This window comes from Choristoneura fumiferana, chromosome 18 (assembly GCF_025370935.1).
Source record: "Choristoneura fumiferana chromosome 18, NRCan_CFum_1, whole genome shotgun sequence".
Classification (NCBI taxonomy): Eukaryota; Metazoa; Arthropoda; class Insecta; order Lepidoptera; family Tortricidae; genus Choristoneura; species Choristoneura fumiferana.
In genome coordinates, this window is record NC_133489.1 from 12,162,223 (window position 1) to 12,181,845 (window position 19,623).

The 19,623-nt window shown below is 40.2% G+C and overlaps 1 protein-coding gene across 1 annotated transcript in view; it reads left to right on the plus strand.

The window, feature by feature from the left end:
* Positions 1 to 19,080, plus strand: part of tapas (tudor domain-containing protein 7 tapas) — a 63,744-nt gene extending 44,664 nt beyond the window's left edge. The window contains 8 exon segments of the mRNA XM_074102405.1: positions 2,067 to 2,266; positions 3,234 to 3,381; positions 4,512 to 4,616; positions 4,618 to 4,764; positions 5,726 to 5,938; positions 13,427 to 13,578; positions 13,662 to 13,822; positions 17,180 to 19,080. Of these exon segments, the coding sequence (XP_073958506.1) occupies positions 2,067 to 2,266; positions 3,234 to 3,381; positions 4,512 to 4,616; positions 4,618 to 4,764; positions 5,726 to 5,938; positions 13,427 to 13,578; positions 13,662 to 13,822; positions 17,180 to 17,409 (1,356 nt within the window). The 3' untranslated portion in view covers positions 17,410 to 19,080.
* Positions 19,081 to 19,623: the final 543 nt, after the last annotated feature.

Consider the following 19,623-nt stretch of genomic DNA (forward strand, 5'->3'; position numbering starts at 1 on the left):
CGAATTACATACAAGCACATACCTACATAATCGTTTTAGTTTAGAATTTTAATAGCATAACCAAATGTTCTGATTTAGCAGAATTAGCAGACCAGGGACGCCGTTATAATGTAAAAGTGAGAAGTAATCTTTTAACGATACTTTTAAATTAACGTTAACTTTATGTGAACAGCTTATAACGTAAAAAATTATACCGGTAAAAATTGAAAAAGTAACGGTACATCGTTTAACGTTAATTACGATTTAATGTTAAATCTGTTTGACCAGAGGTAACGTTACCAACTTTTTACCGGTATTTGAAGCCCTGATAAATAGTGTAAGTATATATAAAAGTAGCCTATGTTTTATTCCCGATGTCCAGCTATCTACATACCAAATTTCATCCAAATCCGCCCAGCCGTTTCAGCGTGAAGGAGTAACAAACATACTCACTCACTCACTTACAAACTTTCGCATTTATAATACTAGCTTTTACCCGCGGCTTCGCACGCGTAAACTATTCGACCTGGTAGATGCAATTGAAATTTTCGGGATTTTACAAAATTCCCCTGGAATAATATCCAAATTCAAATTCAAATCTTTTATTCAGTAAATAAGCCGCAATGGGCACTTTTACACGTCATTTTTAAACTACCAGCGCTTTCGGAAAGACCATCATTGCCAAGAAAATACGCCGCAAGAAACTTGACAGTCATTTAAAAAAAAAAAATTACAAATGAAATACTTAAAAACTACAGTATACAATTAAAGAAAAAGTACAAATAATAATACAGGGATGTATGGGGTCCTTAGTTACAAAACTATCCCATGAGAATATCGGGGTATGAAATAGCCTATGTGTTATTCCAGAGGTCCAGCTAACTACATACTAAATTTCATGGCTCTAAGCCCAGCGGTTGTTAAAGATAATGTAACTAATTATGTTTGTTCAGGTGGAATTAAATAATTTAAATAAAATATTAAATATTTCAACTTAAATTTGAGGCTTAAATTTGATTTGATTTGATTTGAAGATTTTTTTTGGGTGGTGGTAATCTCTTACCATCAGGAGACCCACTTGCTCGTCTGCCATCCAGTCGAATAAAAAAAAAAAGTGGATATCTTCAACCGATTGAGCTGAAATTTTGCATGCATGTATAAATCCGATGACAATGCAATTTTATTACGACGTAGAGCTGATCTGTGATGATGAAGTTAGATGTTGGCCATAGGACCTCTGTAATAAAACGACACGACCGCATCGACTTTGGTCTCATTTGATTCGTCTTGACGACTACCTACTTTGGTAAACAGGGGCAAAAGTACCGCCAACAAAAAAGCTTGAATTAGATTTTTTTACAAAAAAATATTACTGAACTATTTGTTTTTAAAACATTGTACGGAGGTGCGGAACCCTTCATGCGCGAGTCGCTCGCACTCGCACTTGACATCACGTTAAGTAATTTAAGATAAATTTTGTGTTCTATGCATATTAAGTATTGCTTGATTTGATTACGGGCTAATCTGGAACTGTAGTCTAAGTGAAATAGTAAGGTGTGTGTGGTGTGTCAGGCGATCCTGTGCCGGCTGGAGGGCGCCGAGGAGCTGGCGGCGAGCGAGGCGGGCGCGGAGCTGGTGCGGCGGCGGCTGCCGGGCGAGGTGCTGGTGGCGGCGCCAGGCGCGCGCGCCGACCCCGCCGACCCCGCCGTCGCCGTCGTGCTCTACGACACCTCCACGCAGCGGGACCTCAACCTAAACAAGGAAATCGTGCACGACTTCTGCATGCAGGGCGCGTTTACCGTCACACAGGTACCCACCTTCAGATTCACTAAATCCATCATATCAAGTGTTGAAAATGTATGTTTCTGGAACGGTGTAAATGTTCAATTTAATGATGAGGTTCACACTAACGGTCTGACCATAGTGAAATTAAGTAAAAGTGGCCCACAATAGTTAACATATCGATTATGTTTACAAAATCTCTTGTGGGTACACAGACGTTACACCCTCGATGTATGTCTGTAGTTTTCCTTTGGTAATTTCCTTTGATATTTTTGTGATCGTCAGTGATGTTTGTGTGGTGGCAGAAGCCGTGTGAGGTGGAGGTGGGGTGCGTGACGGAGGAGGGGCGCGTGTGGGTCTCCCGCGCCGGCAGCGCGGCCGTGGTGCGCGCGGCGCTGGCGCTGCTCACGGCGGGGCCCTACCGCCGGCCGCTGCCCGCCGCGCCCGCCGCGCCGCCGCCCGCGCCCGGCGCGCTCTACATCGTGCGCACGCTCTCCGGCGACTGGTAATACCTACTGCACGCTACCCTGTGCCATTCAACATTTTGCCGCCGAGCAAGCCGACCGATCAGTTTCACATACATACATTATATTTTTTCATCTCTCCTGTTCGAAAGTTTAATTTTCATCTCTCCTGTTAGGAAAGTTTAATTTTCATGAGTAGATAGCCTGGTGGAAAATTGTGTTTTTATCTCTAGGGTGGAAAGTATTTTTTATTTTAATTTTTCGATTAGCCACCGAGTCGAAGATAATTGAATTACGTCAATGACACTTTTTTTTCCCGTTTCGGCATGACCATCTAGATGCATGTCGTGACCAAGGAGCTTATATACAACACTGGAGGTTGAAAGCCGAACATCCGTTTGAAACAATAATTTGATGTTTATTACGTCACGAACATATTCCATCTCTTTCTTTAGTTAGGTTAAGAAAGAGATGGAAGTCATTCGTGAGATGTGAAAGAAAGAGATGGAATATATAAATAAGTAATAAAGGTCAAACTTCTTCGTTCGGCGTTCAACCACCAGTTTTGTATACATATAAGCTCCTTGGTCGTGACCAACTCGATTTTTTTATAGTCGGCCGTGGCAAGTGGCCAGTCGAAAAGGTACCGTTGGAGTTTGGATATAAGGAAATTCAATTTATTATTATTCTCATTTTTTTGTAGTATTTTACTTTCCTCACAGTCGAAATGAAAAGTAGAGTTTCTAATTCGGGTGAAATTACCCATTTCCCCTCGAACTATTGGCGCTCGAACGAAATCTCGGGTGAAATGGGTCATTTTCCACCCTTGGTTATCAATCTACTATTATAGTATAGTAAACAAATGAGAAAGAAGATTACCAGATTGTAAGCAAACTGCACCGACTTACATTGACGGTCGTTAAGTCAAGTGGCTTAGGCTACCGTCTGGGGCACGCGGCACGTGCATGTGGCATGAGTCATGAGGCATGACGCTGTGGTTGCCGGCAGGGTGCGCTGCACGGTGATCAGCGGCGTGGACGGCGAGGGCACGGTGCGCACGCAGCTAGTGGACAGCGGGCTGCTGCTGCGCGCGCCGCTCTCCTCGCTCGTGCCGCTGCTCGCCTTCTCGCCCGCGCTGAACGCCTATCCCCACCAGGTACAGTACACACACGCACACTACACATATTGCGAGTGGGCCGCGCGCACCCAAGTATGCTCTAGTCTAGTGCCCACCCCAGGATGTTGGGCTACCGATTCGAAATTGTATACACACACACACACACACACACACACACACAAACATCACGCCTGTATTCCCAAATGGGGTAGGCAGAGCACACGAAACGTTACCGCTTCGGAGCCACTTTTAGCAATTTTAGGTTTTAAGTTTGACAAAAACGGTACAATAGTGACAGGAAATTGTATAATACTGATATATTCACACAAAAATCGAGGCCAGGCCTCACCTGAATGACCATGCGTCATGCGCATTACATCGTCATTTGACGATTCTGTGCAGTTTGCTTGCGTCCTGCGTAGAAAGCAGCGACCGTTTGGTGCTGCAACGTATCGTCATACGTCATGTCATGATCAGGGGTCGGACAAAAAGTGCGGATGACGTAAAAATGACGTAATCTTGCACACAAGATGATGTTTTTATTTAAACTTCCGTGTGACATGTAGTAACAAAGTAGCATTAATGAAGTAACAAAATAATCGTAAATAAATCAATGGAATTCAGTGAATAAAATAAATTTTATATCGTTGTTGATAAATGATAATTGTTTATGAAAATCAAAAATACTGTTTGAAATCATCCTATAAGTGGTTTGACGTTATCGGCACTTTTTGTCCGACCCCTGGTCATGATACATAAGCGTTAAATGACAAAGTCGAGGGTTTTCCACCTTTTTGTTGGTTAGGTTATTATTTCATACATTTGATTCAATCGGCCGAGTTTGGCCGATGATGCTCGAGCATAGTTAGGCCGATAACGGATTAGGTGTACGCGAACCGTTAATTGTAGCATGAGAGTCTCCCCACATCTATTGACGAGGAATCGGCAAAGTCAATAGAGAAAAGCTTTACCTTCCGCGTCAATATATGTTGTGAGTTGGGAGACTAAGGGGCTGTTTCACCATCCATTGATTAGCGTTAACCGACGGTTAAATGTGATGCCGTCTCTATTTGTTTTGTTCGAATAGACGGAGACGGCATCACATTTAGCCGTCAGTTAACACTAATCAATGAATGGTGAAACAGCCCCTAACTGTATGTGGGTCGCAGGCGATGCAGGTGCGGCTGGGCCCGGCGGAGCGGGCGGCGGCGGGCATGGTGGCGCGGCTGCGCGAGCTGCTGCTGGGCGCGCGCGTGCTGTGCCGCGCGCTGCCGCGCCCGCGCCCGCGCCCGCCCCCGCGCCCGCCCCCGCCCCGCGCCCGCGCCGCCGCACGTCGAGCTGTTCGTGCGCACCGGCCCGCAGAACATACTCGCCTCCGTCAACAACGCCATACTCATGGAGTATGACTACTTGCAGAAGTAAGTTATTCTGCTGTCTTAATTATACTACACTAGCCTCTACCCGCAGCGCGTAACTGTAGCTTGTGGGTATCCAGGCTTTTCGCTGAAAATATTTTTCTCAAATGATTCATTTCCCAACTGTTTCATATGGACGTTTTTTTTTTCTGAATATACTATTCAAGATATATTTCAGGACCTTTCTGGACTATCCTGGAGAACCCTATAGGTTAGGTTCGTTTTATAACAATCCTGAAATATTAAATGATATTGTACCGGATAACTCGCGTCTTAAATCGAGTTTAGCTCGACGTGTTTCCCCTTCCTAGGAGCAACACTCGGCGAATTTAACACCGGCGCACAACTACCCGCGTTTTCATCGTCATTTTTATTGTAACTGTCAAATGTAGGGTAGCAAACAACACTAACAACATCACTCTGTAAAGGCACGTTCACACCAACCGATGACGCAGCATGAGTAATACTGTTTTCCAACTCGGGGGTACCGACCAACCACAATTCCGGTTAAAATTCGGATGACGACTAATTTCAATGGCTTCACGCACTTTCTGCGGAATGAAAAACTTTTCTCTCGCATGTACAGATACCTTATGAAATCCTGATATAGTGCGTCGAATCCAAGTCTATAAGTGCTCGGCCACAGCAGACCCCCTGTCGTCCTGTTTTACTCGTTTTAAATGCTCGTGCTTTGTCGTGCTAACTGCGAACGTGCCATTGGATTCCTTTTTCAGAAAATTACATTTTAGTTCGACAATTATCTAAATACTACGTTAAGTACCACGTCCTTCTCAGGGTTTCAATTTGAAACTTTGAAACTATCTCTATGCTCGATTTCATCACAATCGGTTGAGTAATTAAATGTGAAAGCGTATCAAACACCAAACACTCACTTTGGCGTTTAATAATTAGTAAGGATAATGGGATGTCATTTGGAATTTCATATAAACTATTACTCTTTCATTTAGCGACAAATTAAAATGGAGGAGAAAGAAGTACCGAACCACGTGGAAGCCCTGACCAGGAAGAAGGAGCGGATTTTCCGCAGTTCGTCGACGGAGTGGGAGCCGGCGGGGGCGAGGAGCGCGCGGCGGGAGGCGCGCCCGCCGCCCGCCCTGCCCGCGCCCGGCAAGTGCTTCGACGTCTACATCGCCATGGCAGCTAACCCGTGGAACTTCGTGGTAAGTGCCTGCTTCAATCTGCTTCATTTTAGGGTTCCGGAGCCAAAATGGCAAAACGGAACCTTATAGTTTCGCCATGTCTGTCTGTCTGTCTGTCCATCCGCGCTTTGCTCAGGGACTATCAATGATAGAAAGCTGTAATTTTGCACGGATATATATCTAAACTATGCCGACAAAATGGTACAATAGAAAGTAAAAAAAAAAAACTTTAGGGTACCTCCCGTAGACGTAAAGTGGGGTTTTTTTCTCATCCAACGTATAGTGTGGGGTATCGTTCGTATATATCGTATAGGTCTTTTAAAACCATTAGGGGTGTTGCTAAGACGATTTTACGATTCCGTGATTTTTTTGCGAAATATTCAACTTTAAAATGCAAATTTAATTAAAATCGAGCGTCATTCCCCCCTCTAAATCTAAACCGGTGGGTGGAAAAATTTGAAAAATTCAGGATGCTAGTAAATTTTAGATTTGGATTTTTGTATTTTTGGACCGTTTTAAAAATTCTTCACTATTAGAATGCTAAATTATTGCAATATTTAATACTAGAAAAAATCAGGGTTTCGTACTAAAACTTCAATAATGTAACTCAGTGTAAAGAAGGTTGCCATAAAACAACTCATCGCATGCGCTCTGGAAACTTGAGATACAAAAAAAAATGTTACGATATTAAAGAATATAGAATACTCGCATATCTACAATAAACTTCGCCATTTCATCCATCCACCATCCATCATCCATCCATCCATCCATCCATCCATCCATCCATCATCCATCCATCCCCATCCATCCATCATCCATCCATCCATCATCCATCCATTCCATCCATCCATCCATCATCATCCATCATCCATCCACCATCCATCATCCATCCATCCATCCCCCATCCATCCATCCATCCATCCATCCATCCATCCATCCATCCATCCACCATCCATCATCATCCATCGCAATCGCATCGCATCGCATCGCATCGCATCGCATCGCATCGCATCGCATCGCATCGCATCGAATCGCATCGCATCGCATCGCATCGCATCGCATCGCATCGCATCGCAATATCGCAAATGCTTACAGAGTAGTGGTGGTTGGCTGTCTGTAATTTTCCTTTGTCAGTTTAATGTTAGTAAGCAAATTTAAAAGTTAGAGCAGCGGACAATAATGGATTTTCATACATACTTCATGGCCTAGGCCAAGAAATCATGTAGGGAGGTGGTAGGGAGCCATAAATAAGAAACTTCATGTCTCCATTTCGTGACATTAACGCATACATTTCCGAGCACGTTTGAGAAAATACTTTTATATTAAAGACGGTTTCAATACCCTGTAGATTACTCTTTAAATTATTCAAATCGGACATTCCATTCAAAAGATATTACGAATTAAAAATATCAATCTACCAAAAAATGCATTTACTCTTCGTTGACGCGCCCGACTTCGCGCGGGTCGGGTTCGGGTGCCGTAGTTTTTGGGAAATGAGCTGAAACATGTGTGAAGTCATAGTCAAAATACCATATACGGGACTTATCACGCTATTTTTCACAAGTAATATTTACCTCGACGTTTCGGCAAAGTTACAGAACAATTCGACAAGAATCGAGATTCGAGATTCGTCAAGAATGGTACGTGCAGCAGTTGAAATAAAAAAGCATAAGAATTTCAACCGGACGATGGGTATAAGCTTTCAACTTAGTGAATCTGTCGGACGTTGTTAGTGTTGTGTGCCGGTGTGATAGGGTGACTAATAAAAGTGACAAGTGCGGGTAGTTCGAAGGACTCGCGCTGCTAGGCAGACTTGACACCCCACTTCAGTCTACTCGTGACCACGGCAGCTGTAACGTTGCCGAAACGTCGAGGTAAATATTACTTGTGTAAAAATAGCGTGATAAGCCCGTATATGGTATTTTGACTATAAGTGAGAATCACGAAAGTTTAAAACGTTATATGTGTGAAGTGCCCTTGATTAGAGACCGTTTTAGAGTTCTGTGCCCAAAGGCAATAAAAACGGGACCCTATTGTTAAGTAAGCCCCGCTGTCCGTCTGTCTGTTCTGTCACTAGGCTGTATCTCATGAACCGTGTTAGCTAGACAGTTGAAATTTACACAGATGACGTATTTCTGTTGCCGCTATACAAATAATACTAAAAACAGAATAAAATAAATATTTAAGGTGGGCTCCGATACAGCAAAATTGTTTTTTTTTTACCGTTTTTTGCTAATTTCTAATGTTGTAAGGTACGGAACCCTTCGTGCGGGAGTCCGACTCGCACTTGGCCGTTTTTTTATTTTGCCTTGCGAAGCCGGGGCGGGTCTCTAGTTAAAAATAAATCGTATTGTTGTCGGAATAGTCAGCAGATACTTAATACACGTGGGCTCTAATAACCCGAAAGATTTAAACCAAATCAAAGCTCAGTCCCTGAGCAAAGCCGCGGACGGACGGACAGACAGACAGACAGACATGGCGAAACTATAAGGGTTCTGTTTTTTGCCATTTTGGCTCCGGAACCCTAAAAACTCGGTGTAAAAAATCAAGTCTAACACACCCTAAGGATGTGTGTGACGTATACAGTTGGGCGATAATCTGCTTGACCGATTGAGTATGACAAATTGCGTCAACCTGGCAACCTGCTAAACATAATGTTATTTAATTTTAACCCTTTATAAGGCCCCATTATTGGAACATACTACCACAGAATCAAAAGCAGCTATCGAATACATACCTATTACTAAAAGAATAAGATAGAATTTCCAAATCAATGCATGTGGTCGCTAAATCGCCTCTACCTTATTAAGGGTTAAAGGTGACCATAGCAACCCTACCATTACGACCAATAGCGAATTAGATCGATGCTGATTGGCCGTGATATCACCATAGAGACTGTCATTAACCGACTTCAAAAAGGGGGTGGTTCAATGTTCCAATGTATGTTTTTTTATGTATGTTTGCCGATTACTCAGTTAATTGTGGACCGATTTTCAAAATTATTTTTTTTCGAAAGGTACTCTCTGAGGTAGTCCCATTGTCACCAAGTCAAGATCTGATGATGGGATCCTAGGGACATTTTAAAATGGCTATGGCGATTTTGGCATTTTAGCATTGAAATAAGCATTTACATTCAGAAAGTATTATTTGGTAACCAGTACCTGATGAAGAAGACCGTAGATGACCAATGGAACTCAATGCTCGCTCGTCTATAAACGATCATGATTAATATACCTAGATAAGCTTTAAGTTAATGATTCTTTCGAACTGATCAATGCTGAAGCCAGAAGGTAGGCAACGGAACTCTGTTATAAAACAACGTAACTAAGTCGTGTTTGGGCTTAATGAAATGTTGGTTGTTTTTTACATTCATAAGAAATTACAGTACCTGAAAATTGAGAAATAAAGAATTTTCTGTCAACCGTGTGAGGCTGACTCAGAGTCTACAAAACCTTCAAGAAATGGAACTGACTACAAAACCTTGAAAATTTGTTTTCTTTAAATATTTTAAAATCCTCTTAACATGTTTCCAATGAACTGATGTAAAACAATTGTTGAATTGGCTCATAAAACTGACACTAGTATGTAGGTGAGGTGAGACGACATCAGGTTCCTATAAGTTGCTGGTATGGATACTGCTCACAAACTTTTCAGCTTTTCTAATTTTAAATTATTTTCAATCGGAGTATCCACCACATTACAATTTGACATGTTGAATTTCATCAAAATATGGTTCACAAATTGTTCTTGATCTAAGGATATACTGCCATTTACATAGTTTTACTCTCATGCCTAAACATTTTTTTAACTGTCCTAAATCTTTAATTTTAAATTCTGCCATTAAATTGTTTTTTAGCTCTTCTGTCATAGTGTCACTGTTAGAAAATATGAAAAAATCATCTACAAACACAGTTACTATAATCTGACCATTTTGAGTTTTTTTATTATACAAACATGGCTCTAATTTGGACTTAATAAAACCTAGCTTAATTAGGCAAAGGTCAACTCTTTGGTTCCATGCTCTAGCAGACTGCTTTAAACCATAAATAGCTCGTTTTAATTTAAGCACAGTATTACTTTTGCATTCTAAATCTGGTGGGGTTTGCATATAGACATTTTCATTTAGGTAGCCATTTAAAAACGCTGTAGTCACATCAAGATGGGTGATTTTAAAGTTTAACTGAACACTTAAAGCAAATAATAAGCGTAAAGTTGAATACCTTAGAACTGGTGAATAAGTTTCTTTGTAGTCCACATCTTTCACCTGGGTAAAACCCTTTGCTACTAGACGCGCTCTGTATCTCACTTTATTATCACTTTCAAGTTTTTTTTTAAAAACCCACTTACACTGTACCACTCTGTCTGCTTCCTTGTCTTCTACAACTTCCCATGCCTGGTTGTCTTCAAAAGCTTTTAGCTCCTCCTTTATAGCCTGTTTCCACATCTCTTTTTCTGGCCCATTCATCGCCTCTTCATAAGTGATTTCTTCACCACAAGACTCCATCTGGTCTACCAGACATAGGTTTGTGAAACCATATCTCTCTACAGGTTTTCTGACACGCTTGCTGTTAAGATTGGAGACTGTCACTTCTCTTGACACTTCTTCCTCTTCACATAAAGTATGATATGAGTCATCTGATGTAGAGCCTGAGCTGTTTATGTCACAGACATAGGTAGGATCATCTGGATTTAGACTAGAACTATCATCTGTTCCTTCCTCCACTGGTTCTATCTGCTTCTGCTCTGCAACTTGCTCTTGTATTACTACATGTGCCATATTATCTATTTTTTCCATGATAATGACATCTCGGCTTGTAGTAACCTGTTTTGTTTCTGGGTTGAATATTCTATATCCCTTTATATTTTCAGGATAACCAATTAAAATGCATCTGACAGCTTTCTTGTCCCATTTTTGTCTTTTATTTTTGGGCACATGCACCATTACAGGACTTCCGAATACCCTGACATGACCCAAATCAGGCTTATTTCCAGTCCATCTCTCAAATGGTGTCATATCTCCTAGACCTGAGGCTGGCGACCTATTCTTCAGGTATACTGCCGTGTTGACTGCCTCTGCCCAAAAAGTTTTGTCTAGTTCAGCCTCAAAAAGTAAACATCTTGCACGTTCAACTACTGTTCTATTGAAACGTTCACAACAACCGTTCTGCTCTGCGGTGTACGGGTTTGTTTTTTGATGGACAATACCTGCTGATTTTAAATAGCTTTCCATCAAGTCTGAACAAAACTCTCCACCATTATCTGTCCTCAACTGTTTCATTTTCTTCCCTGTTTGAGTTTCAACCATGGTATGAAATTCTTTGAAATACCGCAGCACTTGGTTCTTCTCTTTCAAAAAATAAACAAATGACATCCGACTGGCATCATCTACAAAAAGCAAAAAATATTTTGCCTGACCAATAGATTTGGTCTCCATAGGCCCACATAAATCTGAGTGTACCAACTCTAATAAGTTTTCACTTCTATGGTTTGCCGATGGAAAAGGTAAACGTGCTTGTTTGCCTTCGCAACATACCTTGCAGTTAGACTTCTGGATGTCAGCCTTATCTTTGTAGGATATTCCCTCTACAGCGCCATTCCTCATTTTTTCAAGGTCATTACTATTTAAATGTCCGAGTCTTCTGTGCCACTGCCTCGCATCTGCGACGTGAACTGCCGCTGCTGCCAACACACACTCTGATTTCACTGTGTTTAATTTGTACACTCCATTCTCCAAATTCGCAACTCCTATTAGCCTATTCTGTTGATTATGGATATGGCAAGCGTTCTTCGTAAACTTCACTGTGTTTCCATTTGCTATCAACTGGCTGACTGATAATAGATTTGTTGTAAGGTTCGGAATGCACAAAATGTTACGAACTGTGATATCTAACTGAGAATTATTCACTAATGTAGTGATCTGTGTATCGCCGGCACACATTACTGGCATGGATGTTTTATTTGCAACAACTATCTCTTTAATTTCGTGTACTGGATGAATAGACAACAAGCTTTCTTGATTCGCCGTCATATGAACGCTGGCCCCGGAGTCTATATACCAATCTTCTGTACTGAATTTACCATTAAGAAATGCCACACTAAATGCACCGGCTTCTTTTATCTTTACTTCAGTACATTGGTTTTTATAGTGCCCTATTTTCTTGCATTTGTAACATTTTATTTGCTTCTCGGGTTTGTTTGTTGTTGACGTTTGTTTTTTTTTCGAATGTGCAGTATTGCCATGTTTCGTTCGGGAATGCGACCAAAACGCCGATTCGCCTCCACTGCTGCCAACATCAGCTTGCATATCAAGAAGCTTCGTTTTAATGACATCGGTACTAACGGTCAATCCTGAGTGCTCTATGGCCATAATCATTGGCGCGAATTTTTCTGGAAGCCCGGCTAGAAGCAATGAACCAATCCATTCTTCATTTATTTCAAAGCCCGTTCCTTTCAATCGCTGCGCCGTTTCCACAATCTGAGACACATAGCTTGTCATTGACTCGCAATTATCGAGACGAATGGATATTAATGTTCGAAGCAAACTGATTTTTCTTGTAAATCCATTGTCATCAAATAACTGTTTCAGCTTCAGCCATAATGCACTTATTGTATTCTCATTTTTGATGTGCACATACAATGTAGAATCTATAGTCATCACAAGCTTCGCTTTTGCTTTTTTTGATCATCTTCACTTAAATCCTTTGGTATGGCGTCAACGTCAATGCCTTCTAGCAACAGGAAATTTTGACCGCGAATGCCCAATCATCATAGTTTTCGCGTCCTTTTAACTTCGGTACATTAACTATGTAACTTGAAGACGACATTTTGATAAATACACGAAATTAACTTGTTTTTACGGAATTATTTACGGTCTGGGCCATAACCTGATAGAAAACACGATAGTTGTTTTACACAGACTAAATTTATTTTTTAATACCACAGATAAGTATACACAATAGATACTAGTTTAGTAAAAACTATAGATGGCGCTATTAGCGACTAAGTAGGTACTATAAGACTATTTTGATATATTTTAACACTGAGTCACCGACTTCGAGCTACTTCGTACCTAGAAAAATATTTTCAAGGGTTTTGTAGTCGGTTTTACTTTTTTGTTAATATATAGCACCAAATCCCTCGCCGCACTCGCCGTACATCGTATGATGTCGGAGCAACTCGTGAAGTGTCGTTTGCTACTCTGTTTCTCGACTTGGGATTGGATTATCTTTCTCACTCTTTTTACTAAAGATTTATTCACAAGGAAGTACAAAACTTAATTAATTAATTTTGTTCAGAAATAGTATTTTGTTAAGATACATATATAATTGAGCCGTTAATTAAGTTGTACATCTACTTATATTATGTCTTGCGACACCATTGAAAATACATAGGTGTCCATGTTTTAACGAACGGCCGAAAGCTCTCTTTAGCAGATTTCTTCCTTCGATTTTAGAAACGATAAAGAGTAGTTGAATAATAATTGTTCATGTAAAATTCCTTTTTTTTTAGATTCAACCAAACAGCACAAGGCACATTTTACAAACAATGATGGCGACGTTGCAGCAAGAATGCCCAAAGTTAACGGAGTTGGATGCTCCTCTAAAGCCAGTGAACGGGGAATTATACACGGTTTACTATGACAAGGATTCTTCGTGGTACAGGTAATTTGTTTTTCTTATGTCTATCCAAAATTATGAGATTGGGGGTTTGCGACAGGATACTTAAATTTTTTGTATTATTTCAGGGTTACAATAGCTGGAACTGTATCCACCGAAATGGTGTCTGTATACTTCTGCGACTACGGCGACTTAGCACTGTTTGCTACGAAAGACCTTCGGCCTGTACCCGCTAAAGCTCCACTAGCCCGCTCGTTGCCGCCGCAGGCTATCAAAGCTCGATTATATGGTTTGTATTTAACACATAATTTTCTGTGTACTATGCTAGAATAACTGGCAGAAAATATTATTTTTCTCAAACATCCAAGGAAAAGTCTTCCTTGTCTTCATGATAACAGAACGCGAAGTACTTCACGGTGAGTACGTGAACTCGAGTCACATGCTACAGTTCAAAACATCAAACAATACGAAATACTCGATACAAAGACTCATTTAAGGACCTTCGCTCTCGTACTAATTGACAGATGATGCGAGTCAAACGATTTGACAAGATTGTGAAATCGATTCGGTCGATAAGCAAAGTCAAGCTCTATTGAAATAGAGATCCGTTTTACGAGATGAAAAATGACGAGATTAAAATGTATCTTTTTAGTTTTAAAACATCATAATAGTTTTCAAGTGATTTTTGTTCATTATTACGAAATCTTTTAAGCTATAGAGATATTTTTTTGTTTTTTCGGGATTCAAGTATATTTTTTTATAAATTATTGGCCTGAAACGTTCATGGCGTGAAATGGAAAAAACGCAAGTGTCACCGTACCCATCCTATCCGAAAAGTACTATAACTTCAATACTATAGATATAATTTAATAATATTGTAAATCGGTTTTAAAAAAATATACCTCGTTGAGTTTCTTGCCGGATTCTTCTCAACAAAGGTTTTTCCGAACTGGTGGTAGATTTTTTTTCGACATTCATAAGTGCTTGTTATAGCCTAAATTGAATAAAGATATTTGTGGCGTTATCTGGGAAAAGGTACCTTGTTGTCGGTATTGAGTTATTGATATCCCCATAATCTACATACATTTAGCTATCGAACCATGCAAGAAACATGCATGTAGGTTAAATAGATATTAAAAAAAATTGTTGAACCTCAAAAGCCAGAAAGAAAAGGTGATTATGAGAAAATTGAATTCAAACTTATACACTACACCCAATAAAAGTATGTTGTTGTTGGAAGTTACATAGATAACATGCTATTTGAGGAGTAGATTGTACGGGCTTTCAGGTTTCAAGAACAATTTTGTAATTGGAAAACTGTTTTCCTATAGTTTACCTTGCCAAAGTGCATAAAGTAAAAAAAAAGAGGTTGATGGATTTTTAACTTAATTTTCTATTTATAGTATATTTCCATTGGATTTTATCGAAGGAAAAAATATTATGCGCAATTGGAATCTAAATAAGAACTACTTCGTTTTGAATTAACCTTGTTTAATATATAAAAAAAATACTTTAACAAAAATAACTTTGTGGTTTACAAATGTAATTAAACAGTCAAAATCAACAAACTTTTATATTTAGTACGCTAAAACATAGCCAAATGAGATCAAATGAACTCAACAAATCTTAAAAAACTAGTTTTTCAGTCTCAAAATTCAAGGTAAAGTTTAGTAAAAAGTTGGTACAATCACTATATATTTTCGAAAAGGTACCTTATCGTCGGTGGTAAAATATTTAGTGATATTTTGAAAACGACTAATAACTTACGATTAATTTTAATAGTCCTAATTTAAGACACTGTAGTATTCAAACTCTTACCAAAAACCTATAATTTTGTCTCAGTAAACACTAACCCCTTATTCATAAAACTTAACAAGCCTATGTTAACTAACAAATGCTTTGTCCCTTTCTAACAAATGTCGAAGTGACAGATAAGGACAAACGATTTTTAGCGGCATTTTAACTAAAATAGGTTTGATTGTCGTTTATGAATAAGGGGGTATATGATTAACGTATTTGAAAAGGTACCTTATTGTCGGACGTAAAATGTTTAGTGACATAGTTAAGAATAAGATCTAAAAAAATGCTTTTTCACTTCTCATGCTCGTAAAGTTCGTGTTTATGCTGTATCTAGGCGACATAAAATGACTTTATGCTCTAGTGCATAAAATAAAATCTTCGTCTAAGACCAACTTAAGACCAAGGTAATCAGGTGTGTCAACAGCCACAAACAAAAAGGTTTCTGTATATTTTTTTGATAATTTTTAAATTATATAAAACTAAAAATAATTCAAATCAATCATAATAAATCAGTAAAATAAAAAAAACGGAATTATTATAATAATGCATAAAAAATAAAAGGTACATAGTTAGTGAATCATTGTTTCCACTGTTGCTATTTCATTTCCTCGCATCGAAGTGAAAAGCAGTGTAAAACTCTAACATTAAACCCATTTTTCCCTCGACGTGTCTATCTACGTGATTTGTAGTTGTAAATATTAATCGTTACTATTATTATTATAAAGACACAAATTGGCGTAAATCGTCAATAAGGGCTTTATCACACTAGCGATTTGCGGGAGAGTTGAAAGCGAGGCAAGCGTGCACTGAATTCGCTGCGAGCGTATAACGATTTCGCCGCAAGTGCGCAACGACATCGCCGCGAGCGCGCAACGATGTCGCTGCTGCGAGCGCGTAGCGAGTTCGCTGCTTTAGCGCCAAAAACGCCATATTGTAGATTTTCGTATAATAATAATAGGGCGTCTTCGGCACTAACGCAGCAAACTCGCTGCGCGCTCGCAGCGACATCTTTGCGCGCTCGCGGCGATATCGTTGCGTGCTCGCGGTGAAATCGTTACGCGCTCGAAGCGAACTAGCTGCGCGCTCACCTCGCTTTCAACTCGCCCGCAAATCGCTAGTCTGATAAGGCCCTAACTGGCTATCGCCTAATTGTGACCAGTTATTGATGATTTACCTTACTCTAATTAAACGGATTTTATGATGATCCTGATTGACGCATTTTACGCGCCGACAAGCACCGCACTGGGCCCGCGTGGGAACTACTGCCCAAGCTCTCTCATTCTGAGAGGAGGCCTGTGCCCAGCAGTGGGACGTATATAAGCTGGGATGATGATGATGATGATGATGATGACGCGCCGACAAAGTACTGAAGTCCGACACGTCTTCGAAACCGATACCGAGCGCACAGAAAGCATTCAAGAGCGGCACCGACAATAAAGTTCCTTTCTTACTAAACTTTAAGGGATGTTTTAACTCATAAAAAATCGATTTTAAAACTTGTGTCTTTGTCAAATTATAATTTAGACCCTGCTTATTAATATAGAGTAAAAAAAGAAAAAATGATTTTTTTCTACATTTTACTTTAAACGCGATTATCTCGGAAACTAGAACCGACAACAAGGTACCTTTTCCCAGATAACGCCACATTTTGACTTTGACTATACTGAGCGGCAAAAAATCTGGCCCTCAAACGTATGCAAAAATAGGTTATTTTGTATGTATCGGGCCAAATTTTGTGCTGCTGATTATATAATATTATACCTCTTTACGCTGGATAGACACATTGCCACCACACCGTAATTACCCTTTCAAAGTAATGTAAACAAATAATTGGAATTTGTCACAGATGTGTGGCCGCTTCATCAAGACTGGACTGTAGAAGACTGTATTAGGTTTCAAGAATTGTGCGTCGAGCAGCAGTTTGTGGGGATCTGCAAGGATGTGGGCAAGGATCCTCTGAACCCCAGCGAGCCGCTGCTGACGCTGGATCTCATCGACACTTCCACGGACGAGGATATATATCTTAATAAGCAATTAGAATCAGAGGGCAGAGCAAGACTCGGCCCTGCATCTTAAGTGTTTAGCCATTCTATTTTGTACTAGGCTTTTTTAAATTGTTAAAGGATTAACTATTTTTATTTTATTTAAGTAGCCTGTATAGTGTCCCACTGCTGGGCAAAAGCCTCCCCTCTTGACCTCCACAACTCTCGTTCTGACGCAATGTCAGGCCAGTCCTTTGCGTACGTGTCCAGATCGTCCCGCCATCTCCTTCTCGGTCTGCCTCGATGTCGCTGGCCGTTCTCCGGCACCCACCAAGTAACTGTGCGAGCCCACCTTTGTGGGTGCATGCGACAGACGTGTCCAGCCCAGTCCTATTTTAGCTTAGCAGTCTTTTTCCCAACGTCGGTTATGCGTGTTTTTGAGCGCAGCGTGGTGTTCCGGATTCTGTCCATCCGTTTCACACCTAATATGCTACGCTCTATCGCTCTTTGGCAAACCTTAAGTTTGGACTTTTGATTCTCAGTCAGGGACCATGTTTGTGCACCGTAGGTTAGGACGGGCAGGATACACATGTCGACGAGTTTTCGCTTAAGTGTTATTGGAAGGTTTCCCTTCATAAGCTGTTTCATGGACCAGTAGCTCTTCCAGGTGTTTTCGACTCGTCTTTCGACTTCTTTATCTTGTCGGTTGCTGAAAGAGACTACTTGGCCCAAGTATATATACTCGTCAACATATTGTATTTTCTGCCCATCTACCGAGATCCGTCGTTTCGTGCTGTTGGTCATAAGTTGGGTCTTTGACCTATTCATCGCTAGTCCAATCTTAAGGCTTGCAGTGCTCAGTTCTTGCAGCATTAATTCGAGGTCTTGGGCTGTTTGGGAAAAAAGGACGATGTCGTCAGCGAACCGGAGATTAGTTAATCTCTTGTCACCAACAACTATGCCCCTGTTTTCCCATAAGACTGCTAAGCTTTTAAAGAGTTCTTCGAGGGCGCTGGTGAACAGTTTGGGAGACAGCGGGTCGCCCTGTTTTCATGAGAGGGGGGTTGGACCATAAGCCCACCGCGCTGGTCCAGTGCGTGTTGGTGGGTCGTCAGAGCCTCGTCTGTTGTTTGGCAGGGTGCACCACGTGCAGGTGAGGTTGACTTGAGGCCCGTAAGATGTTGTATGGACCCCCTTACACCCCAAGGATTAACTATATTATCAGTTATTCTTATTTATTCGATCTTGTAACTACATGTATATCCAACTGATATGTTAAATATAGGACGAAAGTGCATGTTCATGTTATGTTTTTTCTTGTTTTGTTTATTTTGATGTTGATTTTCAATATCTTATGGCGTGTTAGCCATTTTGAATACTCCGTTTAATTTTAAGACGTAGTAATGAATAAGATGGTCGCCTGTTACACTATTATACAGTTAACAGCGGAAGTAGCTGAACTTAGAATAGCCTAAAAGTTTTGCGCACTTTTAAAAAGCTAGTTATGTCTTGTTGATCGTTTTGAATCCTATGTTTAGCTAGTCCTGCTGCCAACTTTATTCCAAACATTATATTGATCATTTTACATTGAAAATTACCCGCTTTTCAAGTTATGTGCAGCACCCAGTGTCTCGGCAATCAATTTACCTTTGAGTATCTTACAGGACTGTATTTACTAGTATTCTTCCAGTGACCTAAATTAAGAGCTAGCGTTTGTCTAGATGTCTAGGCGCATGAAAATAAATATATTATTATAGTAAGCGTAGCTAAATTGTTTTATTTATTTTCACTCTTTTACCTGCTTATTCTGTATAACCTTGTTTTTTGGCCAAGAGGTTTCTGTAGTGCTATTGAATTATTTGATTCATGCATTCATGACTTACTGGAACGTGGCACCTTTTCATAAAAAATCTCGTAGTGAAGTTCCATTCCATTGCTGACAAGGACAATCAAAGACATTACAAAAATATACTATCCTGGCTCAGGAATCAAATGGTTCGACTGTATATCTTATAACTTTAAACAAGCGATTCTTGTATATTTATTTATTTACTAGTGTTTACCCGCGGCTTCGAACGCGTAAACCATTAGATCCAACAGTAGAATTGAAATACCAGGATTTTACTTAATGCCCATGATGGGAATTGCCAAAAAATATTCTACAGTTTATCCCGATCCCGTGAGAATATCGAGATATAAAGTGACCTATGTGTTGTTCTAGATATCCGGCTATCTACATATCTACCAAATTTCATCAAAATCCGTCCAGCCGTTTTAACGTGAAGGAGGAACAAATGAAAATTTTCGT